The sequence below is a fragment of the Sparus aurata genome, chromosome 21 (genome assembly GCF_900880675.1).
Source record: "Sparus aurata chromosome 21, fSpaAur1.1, whole genome shotgun sequence".
Classification (NCBI taxonomy): Eukaryota; Metazoa; Chordata; class Actinopteri; order Spariformes; family Sparidae; genus Sparus; species Sparus aurata.
The window spans coordinates 23,225,606-23,252,002 of NC_044207.1; the positions used below are offsets into that span (position 1 = coordinate 23,225,606).

General features: G+C 42.1%; 4 protein-coding genes across 4 annotated transcripts; 3 read left to right on the plus strand and 1 right to left on the minus strand.

Annotated features, from left to right (window-relative positions):
• The first annotated feature begins 1,970 nt into the window (after nt 1-1,970).
• Nucleotides 1,971-8,268, plus strand: snorc (secondary ossification center associated regulator of chondrocyte maturation). Its single transcript, XM_030402678.1, has 3 exons — nt 1,971-2,297; nt 6,749-6,910; nt 7,201-8,268. The coding sequence occupies exons 1-3, from the start codon at nt 2,222-2,224 to the stop codon at nt 7,308-7,310; spliced, it is 348 nt and encodes a 115-aa protein (XP_030258538.1). The 5' UTR covers nt 1,971-2,221; the 3' UTR covers nt 7,311-8,268.
• A 2,070-nt stretch (nt 8,269-10,338) lies between these two features.
• Nucleotides 10,339-16,257, plus strand: LOC115572770 (G-protein coupled receptor 55). The gene is made up of 3 exons (XM_030403204.1): nt 10,339-10,403; nt 11,327-12,080; nt 13,614-16,257. Exons 1-3 carry the CDS (start codon nt 10,387-10,389, stop codon nt 13,818-13,820), a joined length of 978 nt encoding a protein of 325 aa, XP_030259064.1. The 5' UTR covers nt 10,339-10,386; the 3' UTR covers nt 13,821-16,257.
• A 256-nt stretch (nt 16,258-16,513) lies between these two features.
• Nucleotides 16,514-21,923, minus strand: itm2cb (integral membrane protein 2Cb). The gene is made up of 6 exons (XM_030403206.1): nt 21,694-21,923; nt 19,522-19,659; nt 19,234-19,425; nt 19,030-19,140; nt 18,714-18,864; nt 16,514-17,669 (listed from the first exon to the last, which is right to left on the minus strand). The coding sequence occupies exons 1-6, from the start codon at nt 21,778-21,780 to the stop codon at nt 17,578-17,580; spliced, it is 771 nt and encodes a 256-aa protein (XP_030259066.1). The 5' UTR covers nt 21,781-21,923; the 3' UTR covers nt 16,514-17,577.
• Nucleotides 21,924-23,594: 1,671 nt separating this feature from the next.
• Nucleotides 23,595-25,599, plus strand: hes6 (hes family bHLH transcription factor 6). Its single transcript, XM_030403207.1, has 4 exons — nt 23,595-23,929; nt 24,022-24,108; nt 24,250-24,331; nt 24,676-25,599. Exons 1-4 carry the CDS (start codon nt 23,855-23,857, stop codon nt 25,095-25,097), a joined length of 666 nt encoding a protein of 221 aa, XP_030259067.1. The 5' UTR covers nt 23,595-23,854; the 3' UTR covers nt 25,098-25,599.
• The last annotated feature ends 798 nt before the right edge of the window (nt 25,600-26,397 follow it).

The following is a 26,397-nucleotide window of genomic DNA, read 5'->3' on the forward strand; positions in this document are numbered from 1 at the left end:
ACCTGTGTCTGAACTATTCAGAAAACCCCCAAAAATGTGCAGAATTCATTTGACATTCACATGCATTGAGCCACTCACACTATAGAGATCCTATTAAGAGCTTTAAAATTACAAATGAAAGTTAAAACCAGGTGTCGACATTTACAACAGCGTAGAGAATTTTTTTCAGTCCCCTCGTAATAATCTTGGTAATCTGGTGCAAGTGGAACTGGAAAGTAACCGTTACTATGCAGTCTCACCACTTGATAGTATTGCATTGCATTTTATGGTCGTTTAATCCACAAAGAGGAAATGAAACCTGCAAATTCTTTCAAATGAAAAGCAACAACATTTCTAAGCACGCACACAGACCATCAACATAGTGATGCAAAGAAGTTTCAGAAAAGCCTTGAATACGGTTACAGAAATGTGGTTAGACTAGAAGGAAAACCTTCATTCTTTCTCTGGCTAACTGCATAACAACTGACATGAGTTACTTGACTTGATTTTCAAATCAACAAAATATCAAATTGCTCCTTCTTCCCTCTCCAGTAAAAGTCATCATTTTAACTATATTCACTCAAGAACTACTTTGCAGGCAAATATTTGACCTACAAAACTTCAGGACAAAAGGACTTCCACTGATTGTGTCCCATCAGTGAGCCTACTAATGATGGAGCGTAAGACTTGTATCACTTAATGTTCTCTGAGGCTCAGGAGGATCTGAGTCAATCTGACTGTAAACCGGATGGTGTGGTTTTGAAGATGATTCGCTGACTGTGATAAAGCCTGGTTCCCGACATCTGAATCACCACCCACATCCCTGATTTGCGATTTGGCGTTGTTTTTGCATTTAAAGCAGTTTCTTTCAGTTAGACAAACAGCTGACCAATCAGACCTGAGCTGCAAACTACAATTATCCTTATCTAGACCTAGCAACCTTACTGTATCCATCGAAGATGGTGACACGTGTGGACGAGTTTGACACTGCTGTACAATTCAGGGAAATGTATGAGCCTACTTCCACTAAATTTGCGCTGGTTGTTGAACTCTTCTTGGTGCAATCTAGCAGGTCGGCCCTCGTTTCCACCAGTTTTTAGCAGAACCGTTGCAGTCGAGGATCCCAGGTCGACAGAGAGGGTTGCAAAATGCAGGATTACCTGCAGAACACTACGCACCCACTTCGGTCACGTTTCAAATCAAGCAAAACTATTTTTGGGTCAGGTTTCATGAAGACATGAGTTAAAAAAGAACTCTCCTTCATTACCTAGCCTCTAGCAGTGCTTTATAGGCTTAGAATAGCAACCTCTGGTCCTAATCTGCCAGTCTGAACTCAAATTAGAGGAGCGGTACCAAGTGCATCAACCTCACTGCGGGACTTCTATACCCCATCAATGCAACATTGAAATGCAGGGCCGTGTGCAAAAATGAGCAATGACAATGTCATGTTAACTGGCTAGCTAGTCATCAAAACATTAGCAAACTAGTAGATTGTTTTACACTCGTTATAAAGAAGGCGACCGTAACACTGTACCCTCTATTCCAACAAGAATCCAGACACTGAGGCATGAATGTTGAAAAAGGTCGGATCGGGCCATTAAGTCAGGATATCTCTGCACCTTCAACTTAGATTCCGACCGTTCCGATACTTATCTGTCTCTTGTGAGTCCCCAAACTTTTGGAAAGTGCAAAACTAAATTGCTGGAGACCCCCTTTAAAAACTCTAGATAAAGAACAGGTCAGTCTGTGTAATGAGTACTTTTACACTTTGCCTTGTTTGCGTGGAGAAACTGGCACATTCAGAAAACTCAAAAACTTCCCGCAGCACTGCCGTCTTCAGACTGTTGATTTCTTTGCTGTCATATTTTCCCTCAAGAGCAAAAGCACAAAACCCGTCCAACAGAGACCTTCGTGACGCACCCCCCCCCCCCCATCCAGGACGAGGTCAGCGGCTGCCGAGTGTTTACCCCTCACACCCAGGAGGGGTTCTGGAGTGGGTGTGCCCTGCGATGATGTGCTCATAGAGTCCACACTGTCCAGACAGTCCTGTGCACACCTAGTCCCTCCCCCTTTCTCTCACCCCCTCAGCTGCCTACCTCTCCCCCTCCTGTGCTCCCCTGTACTCTCCTCCTGCTCCTCTCCCAGGGCCAGTTACTCGTTTTGAAGTGACCACTCGAAGCAGTTTTTTTTTTCCCGGGTACTCTTTTGCTCTCCGTCTGACGCTCATCCTTTCGCAGCCAGCATGGTCCACAGCAGCAGCATCTGCAGATTCCTCCTCCTGGTGCTCCTCGGCCTCATGGTGGCCTTTGTACACACAGGTAAAACCTACGTTTTGAGAGTCATTGATTTGTTTTGTGTCTGTGTCATGTCTGTGGGATGGGAGACAAGTATGTGACCTCAGCAGTGTGTGCTGCAAGTAATTATAGTAGTGATGTTCCTGCAACAGGCGAGAAAGTCTGATTTTTACGGAAAAATTTGAAAGTTGTGCTTTGAAAATCGTTTTTTGAAGAAAAGGCGACAAATTGTGTGAATAAATCACACGTCTCTTAAAGTTATTGCTGATATTTTTTTGCTTTTTTTTTAAACTGGGTAGGTATTTTAAACCCTTAGAGCATTCTGTTCATGTTGCTGTAAGTGATCCATGGGCCGATGTTTGCTCCCCTGTAGGCGTCAAATCAAAGATGTGTGCACACGTGTCGTTTCACCCCTCTTTTCCATTCACGGGCCTGCGTGTGAGTCTGCAGCCTGATGTGTAAATGATGCAGTTGTTGAGGCACTACGAGCTGTGAAAGCTGCTCTTTGACGAACAGGATGACTCAGTTGCTTTCATGATGCCCAATGCTCACATGAAACTGAATACCTCGGCCCTGAGTCGAGCCAGTGGAAGGCAGTGGATGGTCCGCAGGTGTGACAGAACGGAACGTAAAGTTTCTGTCGTCACCTTGTGAACGTTTGTACGAGTGCTGTCTGCCAGACTGGCACACTCGCTGCCCTTTTTCTTTCACTTTCGCTTACTGCGTCTGTTCTCTGTTCCTCTTTTGCTCTCAAATCAGTCAAAATAAAAAAAAAAGCAGCTCTGGACACGGTTGAGCTGCTCTCACGCTCAGGGGTCACGGTGGAGGTCAAGGGGGCAGCGACGCGACAGGGATTTTAGTGAGTCGACGATGTCCCCCCTCCGTCCTGCGAGGAGAGAAACATCTGTCACCTTGAGGACACAACTCACTGGGACAGAAGAACAAATGATGTCAGGGTTTTCTAACACCGAGGTGCTATGACTTGCCGACACCGTTCTAAAAATACCTTGCGGCCTTTTCATGCTTTGGACCGTGTTTTTTTTTTTTACCTGGATGGACCCCAGAATAGATTTTTGTTCAGATCAAACAACAGACTAATCACCTCACAGTATCAGTGTAACACAGGCAGGAGAAATGAAGAAGAAAAGGCCAGATTGCGCACAACTTGCAGCCGCCTCTTATCTGTTTTCTGCGACAGATGTGGTCGTCAAGTACATTGCGTGATGTTTTTTCTAAGTGCTGTGGCCCATCTTGACCACAAGCCCAACCAGTCAATTGACTGAGACGTTGTGACATTCAGCTGCAACAGTTTACTATGTAAAACAACCAAGATATGTGAAACAAAAAGTTTCAGCAATACCATGTGATACTTGCTCACACGATCTCTCTTCGAACTTCCTCAAAATGACTGTAGAAGCAGAGCTCTGTCCCACGAGACGGAGAGAGGTTTCATTTTGTAGTTGGGCACAGGGACCAGTTCTGGCAGCTGAACCTCATTCCTACTCTCCTCGTTTCAGAATAAAATAAAACACACAGTGGGTCATTGGTCAGATATTTTACAACGGAAAATGGTGGAGGAACAGCTGTGGGAGCTATAGAGGGTGAAGTAAGGACACACGGCAGCGTCGATGTCGTGTTTGGGCTGCGTCGCTCGCGGATTCAATGCTTGGCCAGGTTGCTTTTCACACACGCCCGTCTGTGCGCTTTGTCATCTCTCCGGCTGGTGTGAAAACCTGACCGCCGAGGCCTGAGCTACCAACAAATGGCCTTCTGTGTTTTTTTAAGTGTATGAAATCAGCCTTCCCTACGGTCTGCCAGGCGTTTATGAGTCTGGATTTTTGTAAAGAGAAGGAGGGTTCTTGACTGACACATGAAACTGACACTTTTGAACAGCCAGGTTAACAGTATTAAACATTTTGTGCGTATGAGAGAAAAGGTACAGTAAATATCCACGTTTTACTGCATCAAGCACCCGACATGCTGTTGCATCTGCACAAGGTACAATTAATTTCCACTTTGATGGTTAATTTATTGGCGCGAGATACAAATTGTTGCCATCTTTTTGTTAAATATAAGTGTACAAAGAGCCGACACAACCGGTGCTACAGGACACGCTTACAACATGATACACTCCAAAACAGTTTGGTTAGGTTCTGGCACCAAAACTACCTTTCCCAACCTACTTTTAGGTTAAACCACAGTCACTTACGTATGAACAGATTTCGTGGCAGCATTTCACAGCTACAGTTGCTACGAATAGCGGTACAGGTATGGTTGTATGATAAGTGCTCACAGCTCTAGGGTGGTGTATGTGTTTACACCGCTCTGCTAAGGACCATCATCAGGAGGTTCCAAGGTGTTCAAGTGAGGCCAACTGGTCCAGGCAGCGTCAGCTAGTAGGACAACTAGCCTCACGGCTAACTGAGCTCACTAGCCAACAGCAGCTACAGTTAGCAGCAGCCAGCGAATAATAATTTCCGTAGTGTTATAATTTTCTTTAAAAGTATAACACAAATTCACAATAACCAAGTTTCCATACCTGAGTCAGTTACAACATGTTAGCACCATGTGCTGCAGTTAGAGCCTGAAAAGAAGTTGAAATAGTTAACTCAGCTTAAAGTAATGAGCAAACATTTGACGTGTTAGAGTAATGACCAACTGAAGTAGTTTGCTTTAATTGATGAATAACAGTTGACATAGTTAGCTAATGGTCTGGAAAACTGTTAGCTAGCTAAAAGTAACGGAATAACAGTTGAAATAGTTAGCTAAAAGCAATAGTTAGCAGTCGAAAGAGTTAGCAAAATTTTATGTTATGAATTGTTATAAGTACTGAGCTAAAACCAGAAACAATTAGTCTAAATAGGTAGCTAAAAGTAAAGGATGATCGGTTGTAATAGTTAGCTAAAATGGACAAATAGTTAAAAGTGAAAGAAGTGATAGATAAAATTTTAAGTTGGGACTTGTGAATGATGCGAGCTGTTTGTAGAAGCCTCAGTCATGTTAATTCCATTAAACAGACATTTCAGGCTGCAGTAAACCCTCCTTGTGGAAACAAACGACTACGGAAAACATCATGTTATTATTTTTTGCCTTCTTATTAAGTCAAGCTGTCCAGCAGGCACAGCCTTTTACACACAGGGACTATTTAATAAACAAGTTTGTTTGACATCCAGTGCCCGGCCGGTGCCTGCTTTGGGCCTGGCCGGTTGTTACTGGTTGCAGCCTGCCGCCCTCCGTGACCGCACAAGCTGCCTTTTGTGCCCTGGGCTGAAGGCCTCATTGATGGCTAAGCTGGCCGGAGGCCCGGGCCTCCAAACCTCCGGCCAGCTACGGGACAGGATGCTTAACACGGCGAGTCAACACTGCAGCATTAAAATACTCACATCAGAAGTGCATATCGGAGTTTAGAAGATGCCGCAGCCAACATGCCGACGCTGAAGACTCATACAGTGTCATTATCAGTAGTTTCTTCATTATTGTGTTAATGTTTCTGTTTCTTTCAGAGTGAATAATTCAAGTCTTCTTTGATAACGGCAGAGAAAAGACGTAAAACGGGGTCATGGAGTTTACTGAGGGCGTCAGCGGCTACAAAGTAAATATGTAGCATTAAATAAGCTGAGTGTAAATATGTTTGGACTACGGTTTTGTTGGTATGTGTAGAGTTGAGGATAGGATAAGTGAATCAGCGAGTGGGTGGGCTTGTGTGTGAAGAGTTTGGTTTTTCAGGGGGTGACGAAGATCACATTTTTTCCTCTTTTTCCTTCAGATTTCAAAAGAATAGCTGTGCAGCCATTTAATTAGCTTCACGGCAACCGCAACCACAGTCACCGAGGCATTTTTTTGACGGTTCTATCCTCAATTGCGCGCTCAATGGAGTTGTGTCGGGAAACAGGAACGTGGTTTAGAAAGAGACTTTTGTTCTTTGGCTACTGAAGAGGTGTGAAAAGTCTCAGGGCAACTTCATGCTCAGATGGGAGGAATGTCAGAGGACAATTTGGGATGGAAAGAGAACAGACGACTGATTGGCAGAGGATGAGAGAGCAGGGAGTCGTACAGAACGCTGTTTGTCCTGCGGAATAAACCACTCCACTCAAATAATTAAGCAAACCTTAGTTGAAGGAGTTTCACGGACAAAAGACAAGCTTGGTTTGAACCCTCGAGGAAAAACATGTGGAGAGGCTACCTGAGGCTCAAACGGACAAAATGTTCATCCTCCACAAAGACATCCTTATGCTCCGTCCTGAGCCGTTAACCCAGGTAGACAGAGCGAGGCTGTTGGAGTCATTACAGACGGGGCCATGTATGCAGCTCTGCATCCCCGAGGCCTCAGCGCCCAGAGAGAAGTCAAACAGAGCCATTAGCAAAGCAACGCAACTCATCGGTGAAATGACCGCCTTTAAGAAAAACATGCAGAGAGTCAAAACTGCGCAGCAGGTCAGCGTCAGGGATTAACAGTCTTTCTACTTGGTCCGCAGAGACGGTTTCAGATCCTGCCTCCACAGACAACCAGGACACAATGTCTGGAGACCCACCCAGTGACGTTACCACCAAAGACCCCTTCCAGGACATGACGGAGCAGCCCTTCACCTTCGATTACGAGGACGCCACGCACTCCCAGGCCATGGATGAGGAGGAAGGTAAACAACTGGCATGTGACGAAGCATTTACGGCCAACCACCATTTGTGTCAGTCACGTGTGCCCAAAACATGATGATTCAGTCATTATCCACTGGGTGAAGTTTCTTGTCCACAAAACATTTTCCGGAGCTTCACGGCAAAACAGCGTTGCGCCGTGAAGCTCCAGAAATGTTTTGTGAAAGCTTTCCACTATGCATGGGGCTGCGCAGATAAAGACCGAATTTTCCACGTTTGGGTGTACTGTCCCTTTAAAAACTGCATCTCTTCCTGTGTGTATGTGTGTGCGCAGGGGTGCTGGGGCCAGGGGCCATCACCGCCATCGTTATAGCAGTGTTCCTGGGAGCGTCCGTCCTCCTCGCCCTCATCGTCATCACGCTCAGGAAGTTCACCGCCTCCTAGAGCGACTACATCTCATCATGCGTGTGTGTGTGTGTGTGTGTGTGTGTGTGTGTGTGTGTGTGTGTGTTTGTGTGTTTGTGCATCATGAGTGGGTCGACAGTTTCTCTTCAGCCTCCTAACCGGCTCCATGTCTTTCTTCGAGAGATGAGTCTGTGTCTTTTGCTTCGCTGTAGATGCTAAGAAATTGTGGCAGGTCCCTTTACTATTTACAGATGTGCTCTTGTGAAAACACTGACTGTTGCTCAACGTGTCAACTTGTTGCTAAAGGTGTGATGTTAGAAAACTGGCTGGCTCTTCCAGTGGAAATCCGAGCGTGTTCGTGCCATTTCACCATTTTTCAAAGTCTTGCATGCGTGCTCAGAGCAGCTTGTAATGACTGCGGGCTCTTTGTTTCTTGAGAGTTTGATGTGAAGCATCCTGCATGTGTTTTTGCTCTTATTTGTACATGAGGTGTTTTGTGCTTTCGTTAGTCTTGTGTCTCTCTCATTTCCTTCAACAAGAAAGATATTCGAGATGTTTGCCTGAGTCTTTCACAAGGATTTCACCTTTGCGCCAAAATCATTTCTAAAATATTCCCGCGGTGTCAACCCTGTGTGCAAGTTCTGAAGTTTGTCTTGCACCATTTACAAACATTTGTAGAGTCAAAATAAGAAGAAAACGTTTCGGAAAAAAGGCTTCTTCGATGAATGTAAACAGGCTAGTTTGGGTTTGTTTTTACCTGCAGAGCAAATATAAAGTTAGAGCGAGGACAAATGTGTGTTTGCACTCAAGTGAGTGTTTGTAGTTCTTTGTTGTTGTTTTATTTGGAGGGGCTGGAAGTTATTTTAGTAAAATGATTATGTCTTGTTCTGTACACCTCAGAGTTCCACAGTACTCAGCCGTACATGTGACATAACGTCACTTCCCAATTATGTGTTCCTGATTGAAGTTGAATAAATACAAGAAATCACATGCCAAATGTCTGTGACTACTGTGTGTGTGTGTTTTTTTTTTTTTTGTTAAGCACGTGACTAGTGAGTCAGCACAGTCAACAGAATGATATTCATGGAGGGTTTATTTTTTTTAATTCTTTAACTATCTGAACCAAGTTTGTTTCTGTTAAAGATGGCACAGTTCAGTTTGCGTTCTGTCTGTAAGGTGAGTGAGGTAAAACACAAACAAAACAAATACATACAGAGGCACGAAACTTCCCGCGTTGACTTTTTTCATTTGTCGTACAAATTTTATGAGATTTATTCTAAATATTCATATTGGACGTGATCTGATTAGAAATGCACTGATTTGCACAAATAAATTTGTGCATTTCTTTCCAATAGTGTGAAAAAAGACGACCAGAATAGTAGAAGATAGGCCTTATGGTCATTTTTAAGTGAGAAGTGGTTTGTGTTTGCCTCTGAGAGACCGCTGGGCCTCACTTCAGTCACAACAGTAGGTGGCAGTGTGGCTGGCAGCTTCATTTGCTTCCAAAGAAAATTTAAAAAAAGACTCCCGACATATCACACTGATGGTGCCCCTAAAACCTTCTGATTTATTCCAATTTATGATGAGGACCAACATCAAAGTGACCGACATCATATTAACATTCACACTTCTGATAAAATAAATGGGGGGGGAGGGAATGTCTGACACTTTAAATACAGTTAAGTCACTTCAGCAACTGAAACCAGGAAAACCTCAAACACAATCACAGTCTAAATCTGCCTCTGTAGCTTCTCACGGACATGAAAGAGTAAACACTTCGAAGGCGCCTCCTTGCTCTCTCTTTGAGCGAGGGAGACCGATCGACACACTCAGACTAATACCAGTACCGATAACACTCCCGAGTACAGAAATCACAGTACAGCACAAGGAAGGGACGGTAAACAGTAACAAAACAAACACTAAACAAACCAAATCAAAGGTGTTTGACCTAAAAACCAATAAATATAATATAAAGGGCGCCTGGCCTTTTACTTCACACATGTTTCAACATCTGAGCCTGTCACCGCTTTCAGAACAGATGTTAAAAATAACCATCACATCACAACAACACGGACATTCACGAGGACGCAGTGAACAATCACAACCTGACTTCATCTTGATTTAGTGATGGAAACTCCAGTCTGAGGAAATGTAACACCACAGTCCTACGCTACGGTTTCCTCAATTTTATTTCAATTTTGTTTGTACCATTTCAAGATAGAGGGACGTGATTGTTGGCTAGTCTGTCAGTGCATGGTCCAGACTGAAATAACCCAACAGCTTTTGGGTGGTCTAACAATATAACATGTTGACCTCTGTGATATATTTTGGTGAGTTGTGTCCTTAAGTTTTCCAAAAGGTTTCCAACATTGTTCAAACCAGAGAAAACGAGCAAGGAATAAAGTCAACGTGACTAAACATTTCATTTATAAAACTTAACATTACCTCGTCCGTGAATGTCCATGCCTGAGTCGCGTAGACAGATTTTAATCGGCAATGCCTCGTACATCTTTTGTTTTGTTTTGATTGAGAGACCCCCTAGCAGCAGAAATTACATTCGTGGTCCCCAGTGGATGAATCCTACTGACCTTGGTGATCCTCCCCAACCTCAGTCAAACATTTAATAGATCCAACGCTTGGCTTAAATAGTTGCAAAACTACCATCCCATTGCATGCTAATGTGCTAATAAGGTGGACATTAAACCTGCTAAACATCAGCATGTACGCACTTACTTTAGTATATTATGAACCAGAGTAACTAACGCAACAACATAGAAATGAGTTTTAAAACTGAATGATTCAATGGGTCGGGGTTAGGTGCACCCCGATTTCTGGGTACACGTAAACACTATTCATGACCTTAGAAGTTACAAATACAAATGTTCTGGCAATCTGTAGTGACCATGCATGCCTGTATCTTCATGCAGCAAGTTAAGAGTTAGGACTAAGTTCACCTCTGCCTTGATTTCAAACGACTGTAACGCACCACTGAACATACACGCACTATGTGTGGCATGACTCAGGAAGTGGTGATGAAACGACAAAGGTAGAGAAAGCAGAAGTGTGTCTGGCACAGTGCAGACAGTCAGACAGCAACTGTGAAGAGTTGAGTGAGATGTTGGCACCCGAGAGGTAAGAGCACAGTTAGAATTCACATTTTCCACACGGTATCTAATAGTGAAACTGTGTCAGCTTTCGACATTTTTACTGCTGCAAAACATGTGTAGCATGTTTTTTGGAATGTTTAAGTTACATTTATAAGACTTAGAGCAACTGATTGGATTTGACAGGCCGTCGATCTTGAATCGCGAGTTTGGTGGATGATTTGTTTTTGTTTTGTTTTTTGATTCACTTTTCTTTTTAGATAGACTACCACAGAGCTGGGACATAGATTTTTGGTCTTTCTCTTAAAAAAAACAAACAATTGTTTACTCCTCACAGTTGCCATAGCTCGAGGTTTCTGTGTCACGAGCTGACGCTTTCATTAAGTGACGACGCTAAATTTACTCCAGGTTCCAAAAGAGACCTGAATCTTTGCGTTTTGTTGTCTTTAAATCACTTGACCGTCAGATCCAAATGGTGCTTTTTTTTAATTAGAGTTCAATAAGGTCAGGTGGACTAAAAAGGTCAGGAAGGCGTAGGTGTTTACAGACAGTGAAAACACTTATCTAAGTTGCATATCTGATTAACCAACCTATTTCCTCTCATATCTATGTGAATTGCAGTTTGTTTAAAAGGCAAAATAATTCACCTATAATCTACACTTGTAGTTTAAACGTACATTGAATGTATGGAGCAAAGGAGTTAAACTATAACAATATATGTTCTCTCAGTGTTTTGGGCATTTTCACCAGAAAGCAGATACGTAAAAAAACATTTTTAAGATAAAGCGGCTGAACCCACATAGCTGAGAAGTTTCAAGTGGCTTGGCACCGTGGCGCCTCTCACAGATGTTTCTGTGTGGGAACAAAGAGTAATGACAGGAAAAGCAGAGTCATTTTGAAATTGCAACTGAGCTGCTGAAATTAAATCAAAATCAAAATTCTTCCCTGCAGCAGCTGCGTCAACGCGACGGTCAACGCGATGGTCAACTGTTCATTTGCAGACGTGGACTCCGTGATGAAGTATTTGGAGCTGGTCATCTACGTCCCCATATTTGTAGCTGGTTTGATTCTCAACGCTGTGGCGCTGTTTGTGTTCTGCGTCGTTCTGCGAAAATGGACGGAGTCAACGATCTACATGACCAGCTTGGCTCTGATGGACCTGCTCCTCCTCTTCCCTCTTCCCTTCAAAATGCACGCCACTAATCATTGTTGGAACGCCAACCTCCAACGTCTCTGTTCGATCTTGGAAAGTCTGTATTTTGTTGGCATATATGGCAGCATCTACACCATCATGTGTATAGCTGTGGACAGATGGATGGCTATCTGTCACCCGTTCAAAGCCAAGCAACTGCGGTCACCCAGAGCAGCTCTGGGGACCTGCCTGGCGGTCTGGGTGGTGGTGCTGGCAGCGATTCTTCCGACCACCTATCGCTTCAGAGAGGCCGGGGGGGAAGAGTTCCACTGCTTCCACCGGTTTTCAGGGAAAGGCTGGAGCCCCAAGGTGATCATCTGTGTGCAGGTGTTTGGGTTCCTCCTGCCTGCGCTGGTGCTGGTTTACTGTTCCGTCAAGACCATCTGGGCCCTTCAGCAGTCCGGCCAGCGCAGCGCGCAGAGCCGGGCCTGTGTGAAGATCATCTACAGCAGTCTGTGCGCCTTCCTGCTGCCCTTCACCCCAAGCCACCTCGGCATTCTGCTGCAGTTCCTGGTGAGACAACCACAAGTTCATTTTGAAGTAAACTGAGTGAAGTCGAGGGTGTGAAGTGCGATGAGTGTTAAAGCAGAAGAGGTTCTGAAACTTTTAATCACATTGCATCATCTTCATCAGACGAGTGAAGTTCATTCGTTGTGAAACTGTTAATGTTTAAACTTCCATTTGTTGATAAGCATTTCAGGGACTTCTCGTCCAAGTTACAAACTTTAATATATTACTACAAATGTATTAAGAAACGTTAAAGGTTCGAATTAATTTAGAAATTAACAAACAACCTAAATTACTTAAGATGATGTCTATTTTATACTAAATCAGGTCTTAAAAAGGAAATGTGCTTTTAAATCACTTTACCTGAGAGGGGAAATAAATTCTCTTAGTCACTGGCTGAGAGTACCTGCTTTGTGTTAAATCGCTGTCAAAAGTCGAGCTTCCTGCCTTGTTTTTTTAAATACTAAATCAGACAAACCACTTACTTTTACGACAATCCAAGTCAGAAATAGTGACATATTTTATCCTGGTCTTGCTTAAGAACCATTTTACTATTTGGACATTTTAAAACACTTTTCTCAAGTGACTCAAGGTCTTATTTTTTTTTCCAGTTTAGATGTTACAGGAATACAGGCATGGAAGCAAAGAAAGCAGCCAATTTAACCTGCAGAAGGAGAGGCACATTATGCTTCTTTCTTTTTTTTTTTTTTTTTTGTTGCAGCAAACATGGAATGGTTTTTATTTCAGGTACAATTAAAATAAAAGAATCTGTTTTTCTGATGCCGGAGCATTAATAAATTTTTTTGAGAAGTCAAACTGTTTTAGCATCTGTTTTTCATTTGAATTAAAAGGGACATCCTGTATAATAACACATTTTTTAAAAGAATAAATACTGAGGACGTGACCTCAGTGTCCTCACTGGCGTATCGTTGCTACCGCCCTTAGAATCGGATGGTGGGTTTAATTTCTTATCAAACGTGAGACATCTCGATCGGAAAGAAATCATTACTGCAGTCTGACAAATGCAACAACATGCAACTTTACCTCTGTACAGCAGAAATGCAAAGATATCATCTTAAAAAAAAAACAGATAAGAACGTACAGCTGTAGACTTCACACTGCTGAATCAACACCATCCACCCAGCATATCTCAAAGCTTCACACTTCTTTATGTTGCAACTTTTACGTTTTTCATCAGGTTTGATTTTCATCTTCATGTTATGACAGCGCTGCGCTTATGGTCTGATTGGGTTTAGGCACAAACACATCTTGTTAAAAACATTAAGTAGTTTTGTGCTGAACAATTTTGAAGGGCCGTCCCAAACAGTGGCCTCTGGCTCGGCAGCCTTCAGCTGTCACGCCACCTCCTTCCCCCCACCTTCCAACATGAAAGTCACCTCATATATATTAATTCCGAACGTAATATGACAGGTATCTATTCTGCTGACTTGGCTGGCTGTGCTCCCTCGAGAAAGATTTTAAGATTTTCATGCCCATAGGCAGGACGGTAGACTAATGTTTCTCTGTCCTCTATTCCAGGTGCGCCAAGAAGTGATCACGGACTGTAGCTCCATGCGAAGCATCAGCCTGTTCATACAGGTAACTATGTGCCTGTCCAACATCACCTGCTGTCTGGACGCTTTGTGCTACTACTTCATTGCTCATGAGGTGAGAAGTTCCAGAAACAGCTTCAGGCTCTCAAGGATGAGCCAAAGGAGAGCCACATTCAGCACTTCAGAGGTCTGAACAGGGGAGGAAGAGAGTTTGACTTAAAGCAAAATTAGTCCTTTAGAGGACTGCTGGTAGTGAAGACAAGACCTGGCTTCTTGAGCACTGAAACTGAAAAGGGGCCAGTGATGTTTCCAGCAGCGAGGCACATGTGGCATGCACCGCAATGGGTGAAAAACAAGCAGGTCAGGGTGCAATCTCAATTAACCACAGCGCTGACAGTTACGTTAAAATGTAGCATAAGGAGAAGATGTGATGAGCACTGAAACATGATTTGGTCCGGCGATAGGAAGCAAGCAGCCACCTTTGTAACCTCAAAGGGCTCTTATACCCAAGACGTAGGCTGCAAAAAGGAAAATCTAGCAAAGAAGCCACATGGTGAGTTATTTCTAGAACGATTTTAAGATCACGCTTGTGTGATGGTGAGAAAACTGCTTCACCCTCCTCACTGAGTGAGAGTCTGATGTGGGGTACGATTCATTTTAAAACCCAAGGAGCTCACTGCAGGGCTGTGTAGGATAATGTATGTGCTCAAAAGCGTCGGGTCAAAGATAAGTAAAAGGCGCTGTTGATGTTCTGAAGCTCGCACTCAAGAACAAAAACCAACCATTTAAGATCGAAGAAGACGCAATTTGGAATAGTTCAGCTAAACAGATACCGTAAGTACATAATGTAAAAACATCATGTTAAACATCTTTTGAAACATCTTGTTTAGATAACTACTCATGATAACAACAATAAGATTTATTCATATAGCACATAATATATAAAATGCTTGAAACAAGAAATTAATAAAACTAGAGCAAATTAAACTGAGGTATTTATTTCATTTTTAAAGTACATCAATAAATTAGTATAAGTAAATCCCACAAAGTCAAGAAGCAATTGTGATCTTAGAAATGAAATGAATGTAGTTAGTTATTATTTATTAATGATTATCTAGAATTACCATTTTAATGACAAATGTTTTTCTTTTCTTTTTTTTCCTCTGGCACTTTTTTGTTTTACAAATGTTACTTACTTGCAGCACAAAAGTAATTGTGAATGTATTAAACCCATGAATCTGGCTGTTCAGACATTTTTATATGATTTATTATAATCTAATGCCGAAGTTAAATTTATGTAACCATCCTGTAATCATTATTGTATAAATAAAGTCGGCAAAATGAGCGGCAAAGATTTTCTTGTATAGACTTGCTTAGATTTCACATTTGTGGGCATTACGCTCAGTCATTTCTTAAAACAGTCCTGATTTGACTGATGTCGGCCGAGAGTTTTATGAACGCAAACTGACTGTGTTTGTTTTAAACTGATCTCACAGATCAATTCCAACTACAAACATGTGTGTGTATATATATATATGATGTGCTGTTGGTTGTAACATATGTACATATAATTTTTTACGTGATACGAAGATTTTTTAATTCATTTTCTTATTAAATGTAGCTTCAAATATGTGCAATAGTGTTTTGAAAATTGGTGAAAGACAGCTGTTAATGGCATTCAGCCAGACCTGTGTACTCTTGTGATATTATTATGTTTACAGGAGGATTTTTGATTTATGTAAATACTGTCAAAGCTAAACCCAAACGGACCGTCTCTGCTGCTCTTTGTCCTTTTTTGCTCATATTGAACATGCTCACCTTTTTTGCTCATACTGAACATGCTCACCTGATCGTATAAGTGGACGGTGTTCTTGTTGTTACACAGAACTCAATTAGGGGATTTACTGAATATCAATGTTGATTTTGTAGTGTGTAATTTTTTACGTAGAAAATCTGTGTACGCTCTCTTCAGCAGCCAGAAACCAGACATGAAACCTGCCAGCTTTGGCTGACTTGCATTTCTTGCATCACAATACTTTCATTTTGCACTAGCCTCCTCTTTATTGGGTTTCAATGTTTTTTTTGTGTGTTGTTTCCGTTATTTTAAGTTCCGTTTCTGTAATTTTTGCTTAAGCTGAATTTGTTTTTTGTGAAGCCATAAAGCTTCTTCATCTTACCTGATCTTGTTCTTTTGTGCAATGGGTCTGTGAAATAAAATCCAGACGTAAACATGATGATGTAAAATGCCAAATGAATTTTTATCGGAGAAAAGCTCTTAACAAGAGTACAATATCGATTTTTCTGACCCACGCACTGTGCTTGTATTTCAATACAATATGCTTTACTTCTTCAGCTGATGTCTGCCCTGAAACTTAAAGTTAAGACTTACATTACAACGTGACATATGGATGAATTTGACATTTAAAAACTCAACTTTGCTCAACAATTTGCATGTTGATCCATTTTCAAACCCAAGCTTCCACTTCCATTTTATAGTGCTACACGGCTAACCACAAGAGATTCATCCTGTGACGTGTGTTGCATTCACCCTGATGAAGCTGCCATTTTGTGACATGTAGAAACAATCCAACACAGATCCTTAGCAACGCAATAAACACAACCTAAACTCATCAGGCAGTTTGTTCATCCTAGATTCATTTTTGTCGGTTCTGGCTGTGAGGAAGTCCACATAAGAAAAACACTTTTCGTTTCTCTTTGTAACGACTAGCTGCCTCTTATAATGTCTACATGTTATTGTCAGCACAATCTCCCATTATTCTAACCTATAATCTAGATATTCATGATAATAATAATAATAATAATAATAATAATAATAATAATTTGCATGCTTTACTGAAAATGATACTGAGGAGTGAGGAGACAAAACAAGTTTCATAATTTATTCTTAAAGCAGCAAGATATTACAAGAAAAAAATCAACTGTACAGCGGAAATATCCATGATGATGAAATATGAGCACATATCACAGGTCTCTCCCAACTGAGACTTATTTGCTCTAGAAACCCCAATTATTTTTTCAAGTTGAGACGATTGAACATTGTAGAGATAATAATGCCAAAATAGGAATGACTGGGAACTTGCAAGAGCTAAAGACAACAGGCAAATCCACGTGAAGAAGAGAAAGAGTAAGACTAAATTACTTTTAGCCTTTGATATCATCTACAGTAAAAAGCATTCTTTCTAAATATTTCACATCTTATCACGAAGCATAGCATCGCAGACTTTGGTTCCTTCTGTCCCTCTAAAGCACTGCTACTAATTACAGTCTAAAGCCTTTAACTCCAAGTTGTAGGAAAAGTGATACCAAGGGAAATAAAGAGACAAACAATAAAGAAATGATTGTTCACAAAACAAGTTAATTTCAGATAAAAATCTATGCATGTTACAGTATGTTCAAAATCAATGTACAGTATATATTGCTTAGGAACGATCAAAGTTATGTACACCATTCATTAATGATAGAAACCAGCAAAGAAACTACATGAGGTATGTTTTGCCATATTCTGACATTCAAAACAAAATAAAAATGACAACCAAAGTGCACAGTGCAAGCAGCTTCCAAGTATCCATACCACCACCGACAGTGCACTGGGTTACTAAAAAATAACAATAAGGACAAATCTAAAATAAAACTCTTCGGATGAAAATGTCACAAACGGACACACATTAACATCTTATGCACAACGCGACAAGCTACAGATATATCTGAACACATTTATAACATCATCCAAATATACAGACTATCTTAAAAAAAGACTAGTACATGAACAAGGAAAGAGCATTCCCAACTTGAGACAAAAACATTAAAACTGAAAGTAAAACTGTTGGACAAACACTTGCTCTTAAAGTGCAGTTAAACGCGTAAATAATTCAAGAGGTATGGTTTGAAATTGGCTTCAGTGTTGGATGGCTGTGATTTCCGCCTTAGATTCAGACCCTGTCGCAGATGACGGTCTCGACCACAAACGTGTTCTCAAAGTGACGAATCCTGTGGCACTTCTTTGTCTCACGCCTGTCGATACCTGGAAGAGAAAAGAATTCACACGTTCAGTGTGTGAAGTGGAGCTCTGCAGCGTTCATAACACACCTACTGCTATCATGCCTACAAGCTTCCATTTTCAATCAGCAGTGGTGATCCCCGACAAATCACGTCCATATATGTACTCGGGGGGGAAGTTTGTTGCATCATTTCTTGCTCCAATCAAAGACAGCGACGACAAAGATATCACTCATGTGCATCACCACCTCCTCCGTAGTGTGTGGATGTGTCCACTGCTCTGCGAGTGACTCACACAGCAGGAAGTACCCAGGCTGCACCCACACACAAACGCTGACATGATAATCAGGCCGCCAGGCTGTTAAAGGAGGATTTTACACTACAGACACAATGTCCGAAGTGTGTCATGATGAAAGCCCTATTGTATTTTTTTTTGGCATTGTCATTCGCTCTCTATTTGCTCCTACACAAAAACTGAACACCGGATTTCCCAATGAGTCACCAGAGGAATACTTTCCTCCCTGAGTGCAGAGAGATCACGGTGACTACGTCACATGACTCAACAAATCACAAGATTGGTGTTAAAGAGGGCGATAAATCAGCGGATGTGAACCAGCCCTCATCACTCATAATTAAGCATATCTTAATTGCCTGAGTGGATTGGAATGGGAGAGGTAAGTCTGTTGAAGACAACACGAGACCTGACAACACGATAAGAAAGAGCTTGTGTACAAGACGTGAAGTACATTACTTAGTTAAAAGTTGTGAAAAGCTTGCAGTGTGGTTACGTTTTGAGTTTAGGCTCCAGAACTTAATGATTAGGTTGAGAAAAAGACCATGGTTTGGGTTGAAACAACTGTTTTAATTACATAATTGCATAACTTGCATTATAAATGTAAGTATGTCAGTACCAGTAAAAGAACAAATAATGGAATGTTGTTTTTGTTTGTTTTGTTTTAAGAGGAAATGGAAATACGAGGCTGTTTGTTGAAACAATGTGATCTTTTGCACTAATTTCCTTCGACGTGGCCACAACCACAGCTTGAAAAGGAAGTGGATGGGTACTCACGTCGGCGCTGGTTGCGGCGTCTGAGGCGGTAGGTTTCTTTGCCGTAGCAGAGCCTGTGGATGAAGGGGCCCAGCGTTCTCATGTTCCTCACCCTCCCTGTCACCACCATCTCCTCCTGGATGATGTAGGTCTGAGGAAGGTATGTCCCTCTCTGTGGCAAAGAGATGCAAATGAATCACTCAGTGGGAGGAACACAGCAGACAGGAAGATGGGAACATGCTGTCCTTCGCTGTCTCAGACAGCCGTTCCTCTCTTACAATGCTTTCACAATGGCTTTCACCAGTGACATCACCAATGAATGCAGCGAGTGCCTCACCTTGACGTTGACGAGCAGCTCCCACAGGTTCCTTGGAGGCATCACCAAGGTGGTGTTCAGCTCAGTGATGTAGCATTTGTCCAGAGCAATGTCATGATAAGCTGTGAGGCCCTAAAATAGATTTTAAAAAGGTTAGAACCTCAGCACAATGAATCACTTTAACAAGAAAATGTAATGATAGCAATCAAGGTTGCCTCAACCTACCCTCTGAAAATCGTGGATGATATCGGCAGGGTCGCTGCCTCCAAAGTGTGGCACAGGTACACTGATCTGCTCGTAGTTGTCGTCAAGGTAGATGCCGACATTCTCCTCAAGTTCTTGCCGGCCTCTCAGAGGAGCATACACAGAGTCCTCATAGAAAACCCGACAGTGGAACAAGCTGTCTTCTGGGATCTGCTAATGAGACGCAACAGAGCTGAGTTAGCACGAGACAGCTACTTAAGGCTGTTTTTGTTCAGGATACAATGTAAAGGAAACGTAGAGTGAACTGACCTGAGGTATAAAGTAGTAGCGATAGACATAGATAGAGGCCAGCACTAGTCCTGACATGAAGATCACCAGGCCGAAGGTGAGGCAGCAGAGACCAGTCGGAAAAGGCTTCTTGGTCCTGACAGGAAGCGCCGGCTGCCCCTGCACAGAGAAAAGCACTTTGGTTAGAGGACTAGTCGTGTTTTCAAGTTGTAGTAGTAGATGTCATTTTAACAATGCATAGCCACAGAATACGGTACAAAGGAAGTGTTGTCTACTGTGCAACCTTTGAAGCAACTATAGAGAAACTGTAAGAGAAATATTGATTGATATTGAAATATTGATTGATATTCAGTGGACACAATGTCCTCTCACACTGTCATGATTTCTAGTCCAAATTGTAATAGAGTTAATTCCATCAAGAAGTGGTTGCCAAGTGGTTAGTCAGGGGAGGAGATCTGGTAGACGTAGGATGGGACTGGAATGAGACATGCCAGATGCCCACCCACAGTCTCTCAGTCAATCTGCTGCCTCTCTCTACTACTGTTGCTATGGAGAGCGGAAGCAGGGAGAACAGTTGCGCCAGGCTCTGACGAAGATGCTGGCACGTGGCCGTCTGGATCTATTCTTGGCGGCCCACTTCCACGCTCCTTATTTGCAGTTAGCTAGCGCCCTCAGTGGGAGTCAAAACGAGCATAATTGCGTGGAGCCAGAATCCCTCAGTGGAGGTGGACATATTTATAGATCTACACACATTGGCTCTGACGCCTAGCCCACTTTCACAGCCAATCTAAATACACACAGCCTTTGACATCACGTCTTAATCTTCCTTTGACGTAACGAACAGGTGAAAGGTGCAGAAGTGATGGATACGTCATCAAGTGGCATTCATTTTGTACAGTGTGTTGGGAAATAAGGATGAGGCTTAGGCAGGTGTACACCCATTGTGTGTCAGATATCTAATTATGCTGAACTCCAGGGAGGTAGTCCAGAAAGGAAGCTAATAAAAACTGGACTTATTGCGAAAACCCAGCCTGCCTAAACATTTGTTTTCGGTTCAAATTATTCTAAAGCGCAAGTTAATATTATCTCAAATATTTAAGAATACCATGTGCATAATAAACTATTCTATCTATCTATCTATCTATCTATCTATCTATCTATCTATCTATGGACTTTAGAGCTAACATTGAGATGTTCATTTCCTTTCTGAGCCCCCCTGTCCTTCATATAAACTCAAATGTACTCTGGGTCTTATTCACAGGATACAAAAAAAATTATTGGTATTAATCAAAATGTTTCTAATCTGAAACCGTGAATTTTTATACTTACAATTTTGACAAGAATAAAAAGCTAAACTGCCGTGAAAAAAAATGATTACACTTTTTTCCTTGATTACCACTCTCACTCACAGGCTCATGCACTCTCCCAGGCGCAACCTACAGGATTCACGTGTCATAACACCTTGTGACGTCACTGACTGGTGCAGTCACCTCATCTTACAGCTTTGTTGTTGTCTAATTTCGACGAAAAATTATATAACTGTAAATAACTATTTGCACGGCTATATTAATAGAGATTGAAATGTGTATTTCATGTATATGTTAACTTAGTTGACTGCTTCAAAGTAATGGTGTCATATTCTGCTTAGGGTGCGCGCACACACAGGGCAGCCATCTGCAGTGTGTCCTCGAAGGTGGCCAAACAAGGTGACGTAATGTCAACATCCCCAGGCTGGGGTGGCCTGCAATTCTGGGTCTATCTATCCTATTGTTATTATAACATTATGCACAATAAGCTTTTTTTTCTAACCAAAAAAAAACTCCTTTAGTAAGAGCACTAAGAAACTGCAAAACATGTATGAGATTTTAAAGCCTTCAGTTCCATTAAGGTTGAAGCAAATTAAAAACATAACTGCAGCACATTATTTAACCATACTCTCTTTTTGTTTATATGTAAGATTGTTTGCATAACATAAATAGGTAGATCATGGATTACCACTGTAAATCCTATCAGGTGAGATGATGATGCATGAACAGGCAGATCAAATATTACAGTTAAAAAGAGACGGTTAACTTTAAGCTATTAAATCATAACAAATGCAAAAGGACAATATCGTAATTATGCTATAAGATTACGGAGACACAACACAAATGCCACAACAACAAACAAATAAAAAACAAAGTGCAAACTCACTTGAGCCTGAGGTATAACGATCTTGTCTTCATCGACGTCTTTTTCAGGCTTCTGCGCCGAAACTGTCTGGAAAGTGATCTTCACCATGATTGTTTGGTGAGTATATGTTTTCTTTTTATCCCGTAGGCCTGTCTGATTCAGTGAGCTGGTTTCATCCACCGAGCAGGGAAGACTTTATAGCGGCGAACGAGTCTCGCCCCCGGGACTCAGTGACATCAGAAGAGCGTCTTCTCTGACGAACGAGCGTTGTGTGGGACTGAAGGAAAAGCCGCCTCGCCGCTGTCAAAATAAGACTCCAAGTCCGGCTTAAGCGTCTAAATTTAAACGACGTGCACAGTTTTTGGTGGATATATAAATATAACTACATATTCAAAGCGGTTTGTGATGAAAAAACTATTCTTACGTGCTGTTAGCTGATATTACAGAACACCGTGCCCTTATTCTGAAGGCAAGCACCCGATATGGTAGTGCTTTCCGTATTTTATTTAAAGCTGCATCTCCTCTTTTGATCCATGTTCTGTACACTGCCATCCGGAAATGTAGGGATGTTTTAAACTCTCAGCCAGCTACTACACTGCAATAAAGTTAGCACTAGGTTACCACTACTGGTTACAATAATACTGAAAATACTACTAATAATAGTAAAACTAAGTATTTGCACTAATTCATGGGCTCATCAGGGCATGTAATGCATACAGTTTTATACAGTACATCGTGTACTGTGACTTATGTGTGCCTTGGTTTAAGTATTTATGTGTATTATAATGTATTGCACTGTAATATCAGCATTTAGCAGCGTGCGCCCGTAAGTTCACATTAAAGCAAACCTTACATTTCCAAAATGCATTTTATAACAAGGTGTTAGTGCTGTAGATCATTTAAATATTTAAGAATTATTCTTACAAAATCTAATTCTCATTTCATGAATAAAGCTTGAAAGGTCACAGTCAAATAATCAGATGTAATGTGTTTTCTTTAACTAATCTAACAAGAAACGTCACAGCCATATTCACGCCCTATAACCCAGGCAATCTGTGGAGCTTTAACAGCCAACCAAACTAGCAAATCCCCACCAAATGCAAATTACACAACACATGCAAATTTGCACAGACATGCACACAGCTCTCGTCACCATATGTGAAAAGTCATGGCAGTGTGTTCGCATGACTCACTACAGACACAGGCGACACAGTGTGTTAGATGTGAACAATGTAGGAGATTTGAGTTGATTATACAACAATAAACGTTTTTGAAAAGCACTACTTACAAATTATACCAGGATAGGCGATGGAAACATGCTATTATACCTTCCAAATACACGGATGATGCACAGTTGAGCCAGCACTGATTCAGGCTGAAGGCTCTTTACACTCTTTACACATGTGAGTAGTGTACTTGACAAATGGCTCATATCAACCAATTCACATTAGTTTTTTTTTCTTTTTTACAGTGGGAGTGGAGCACTAAATGCCTAGTCCTGATAGTAGAGTGATGGCTCACAATCAAGCATGAAATAGGCCAAGATGACAATGTGAGAATTGGCAGATACATGGCCTGAAGTGGTGATGACACAGATTAAAAGAGAGTAGTTAAAAAAAGCTAACATTAAAGGGGTAAATGTGGAGGTGTTGTGGTTTTTTTTAGTGTATTTCTACATGTGAAGGACTGACTTTTCTCATCAGAGTACTCTTAAGTGTGCTTGCTTGCATTTAATCCAACAAAGGCTAAATTGTTTATCATTTAAACAATTATTTCATGCTGTGGCTAAAGACCTTGTTGACTTTTCCCCGGGTCCAACTCTGGTAGAATGCATGTAAAATTTCATGTCATTGATCGGTCTGTAGATTCAGACTGAAGTTGAGAACAAAAGCTAACATGACCACTGCACTGATGATTTTAGCGGGGACGAGCGTTGCGCGCCCTCGCCGTGTCTCTGCTCCCGTAGCCAGTTCACCCATTCACATGTAAATGAACCGTCATATATACCCAGCACATGCCCCCTCGGAGCAGCATTAAGGAGTCCAGCCTCTCTGCAAGCTTTGTTGGCCGCTGGGATCGCCCGGCCATCTGTCCCATTGACAAGCTGTAACGGCTCTTTGGGTTACACACCAACCTCCAGTCCAGTGGGCTTCTGGCAGCGCCTGGGTTAAACTTCAACAACATGGCCCCCATCCGTAACAACACAAACGGAATGGACAGAGGTGATAATCACAGTGGGATCAAATCTGACAGAAAGGTAAGGGCCTCATACGCGAGAAGTTAACGCCAGCATTCCTGCTTGTTTAACTTGGCTAACAAGTAACCCCATTGTCCTTGCTGTTTTGGCAGATGAGGAAACCTCTGGTCGAGAAGAAGAGAAGGGCTCGCATCAATGAAAGTTTACAAGAACTCCGAGTTCTCATCGCGGATGCAGACGTAAGATGTTATAGTTATATCTGTGCCCCCCCTGCTTTGTAAAGTGTTGTACCTCAAGGTGATTTACATAGTTTTGTTTTAGCTAGCTTGTGCTGTGGCTGCTTGTTACTTACGAGTTTTTCTTTTTGTCACCCGCTGCAGTTGCAATCAAAGATGGAGAATGCCGAAGTGTTGGAGATGACAGTGAAACGTGTGGAGAGCATCCTGCAGAACCGGGCTCAAGGTAAAAATTACACATTTATGTGTATTAATCAACAAGCCGTTAAATATTTCACTTTTCATAATTAAAACAGAAGTCATTAGCCTAAACTTGCCAATGACTTAAAAGGCATTCTTCCGCTGAACAATATAGTTTTTTAAAACTCACTATAAATTAGTTTATAACGGTTTGCGCATTAATATTCCAATCAACTGTACTGTACTACGGCCACAGGTGCGCGTGTGCATCTTGGAACGCGGTTCAACCAATCAGAGCATAGAGCCTGACGTTTATAAGTTAACTGTCCCTCACTAGCGCAGTGTTGCTAACCTCTGAGCTAACGTCCGTGTTGTGTTCTCCTTCCACAGAAGTGGACGCCGTGAACCGGGAGGCCTGCGAGCGCTTCGCCGCTGGCTACATCCAGTGTATGCACGACGTCCACACTTTTGTGTCCAGCTGTCCGGGCATCGACCCAACAGTCGCCGCGGAGCTGTTGAACCACCTCCTGGAGAGCATGCCCCTGAATGACGAGGACCGCCTGCGGGTGATGCTGCCGGACGCGGTGGCAGAGTGCCCGGGCAGTAACAGCACTTGGTCCCTGTCAGAGAGCATGTACTCGGCCCTGGTGTCCCCGGCCCCCTCCACCACCTCCAGCGATGACCTCTGCTCTGACCTGGACGAGACAGACTCAGAGCAAAGCCACGTTTCCTCTTCAGAGGAGGCTGACAGCCAGGATGCGTTGAGCTTGCCTTCCTTAACCTACTCCAAGTCAGTGTGGAGACCATGGTAGATGATTTAAAGGAGGAATAGCATGTTTGAAACTACAGTAGAGGATTTGTGTTAGGATGTTTTGTGGGGTAGGCCTCAGTGCACGAGAGAAACACTGCTGAGATGACAACTTTGAAACTTGTTGAAAGGCATCAGAGAAGCTCTTTGTAATTATTGGGGAACTACAATTAAACTAAAAGGTATTTAATAAATAAAGTATGTAATTAAACCTGTTTTGCATAGGTCAGAGACCTGCAGGGTCGTCATTTGGAAGTATATTGGCCTGCCTTCAGTGAAGGGGTAAATGCATATGTAAATATTTACTTGTTGAATAAGACTGGGCTGTATAGAAGATAGGTGTCCCACTAGAAATGCATTATTAGTTGTGTGTAAATTATTTCTTCATTTGTTTTTTTTGTATTATTTAGGATGTCTTTAACTTTGTATTTATACGTGTCAAATGACTGTTAGTAGGCTACCTCACTTGATAAGTTTCAATAAAAAAAAAAAATCTTTTTTGACAAGTGACTTGTTTTAAATTCAGCTTCACAAAAGCCACTTTTCACACACAAGGAGCCCACTATCCACCCACCCACGGCTGCTTCCAATATATTAGTTATTACTCTGCCATTGTGGGCCATTTGTGTGCACTCTCTCTCTCTCTCTATCTCTCTCTGTCTCGCTCCAAGATCCCTTAGCACATCGTAGGCATTTGTGAGGTGTGAAATGAGTAATCCACTCACTCCTTATATAGGCCTAGTTGAGGACTTGGCAAATGGGTTTTATAACTCTACTTGACTTCAGCAGTTTTCAAAATAACGTGGGAACAAATAACTTGCTCCGTCATTATATTGTTCTCTTGACTAACAAAGGCACTGCAGTTGGGCCTTGTTGTCTCAACCACCAGTTTGTCAGTGTGTGGTTTATCATGATATTTTAATGTGTTATACCTCTATATGGGGCTTTCCTGCGCGCCAAATATTCCAGCGTATATGACAAATGAAATGTGTATACATGCTAATAAAAATCGGCCTACACAAGCAGAATAAGGGGATAGACTGTGTTAATCCCTTGTCTGCGTGCTCAGACATGACCTCTGTACTCCTGGTGAGAGCCACAGACACTGTTCTGCCTCTGCACCATCAGATCCTACAGCCGCAAATGAATAAGAAAAGACAGCAGTCCTGATCTGAGTCCTAATGATGCCTCCTCTGGTGTTCCTGTGATGTCCACTCCAAAGTGTCACTTCCGACGCTGTCCACAGTCTGTGAACACCCATACTGAGTGGGGTCTGTGGTGAAATGACCTGAAAAAAAGGATTA

Excerpts from the sequence above, each read along its gene's own strand:
- snorc (XM_030402678.1), top strand. The coding sequence starts at position 2,222 with ATGGTCCACAGCAGCAGCATCTGCAGATTCCTCCTCCTGGTGCTCCTC. Across the intron at positions 2,298-6,748 it reads GGTGGCCTTTGTACACACAG|AGACGGTTTCAGATCCTGCC; the intron begins GTAAAACCTACG and ends CTTGGTCCGCAG. Across the intron at positions 6,911-7,200 it reads GGCCATGGATGAGGAGGAAG|GGGTGCTGGGGCCAGGGGCC; the intron begins GTAAACAACTGG and ends GTGTGTGCGCAG.
- LOC115572770 (XM_030403204.1), top strand. Across the intron at positions 12,081-13,613 it reads GCATTCTGCTGCAGTTCCTG|GTGCGCCAAGAAGTGATCAC; the intron begins GTGAGACAACCA and ends CCTCTATTCCAG.
- itm2cb (XM_030403206.1), bottom strand. The coding sequence starts at position 21,780 with ATGGTGAAGATCACTTTCCAGACAGTTTCGGCGCAGAAGCCTGAAAAA. Across the intron at positions 19,660-21,693 it reads TCGTTATACCTCAGGCTCAA|GGGCAGCCGGCGCTTCCTGT; the intron begins GTGAGTTTGCAC and ends TTCTCTGTGCAG. Across the intron at positions 17,670-18,713 it reads ACGCCGCAACCAGCGCCGAC|GTATCGACAGGCGTGAGACA; the intron begins GTGAGTACCCAT and ends TTTCTCTTCCAG.
- hes6 (XM_030403207.1), top strand. The coding sequence starts at position 23,855 with ATGGCCCCCATCCGTAACAACACAAACGGAATGGACAGAGGTGATAAT. Across the intron at positions 24,109-24,249 it reads TTCTCATCGCGGATGCAGAC|TTGCAATCAAAGATGGAGAA; the intron begins GTAAGATGTTAT and ends CACCCGCTGCAG. Across the intron at positions 24,332-24,675 it reads CCTGCAGAACCGGGCTCAAG|AAGTGGACGCCGTGAACCGG; the intron begins GTAAAAATTACA and ends CTCCTTCCACAG.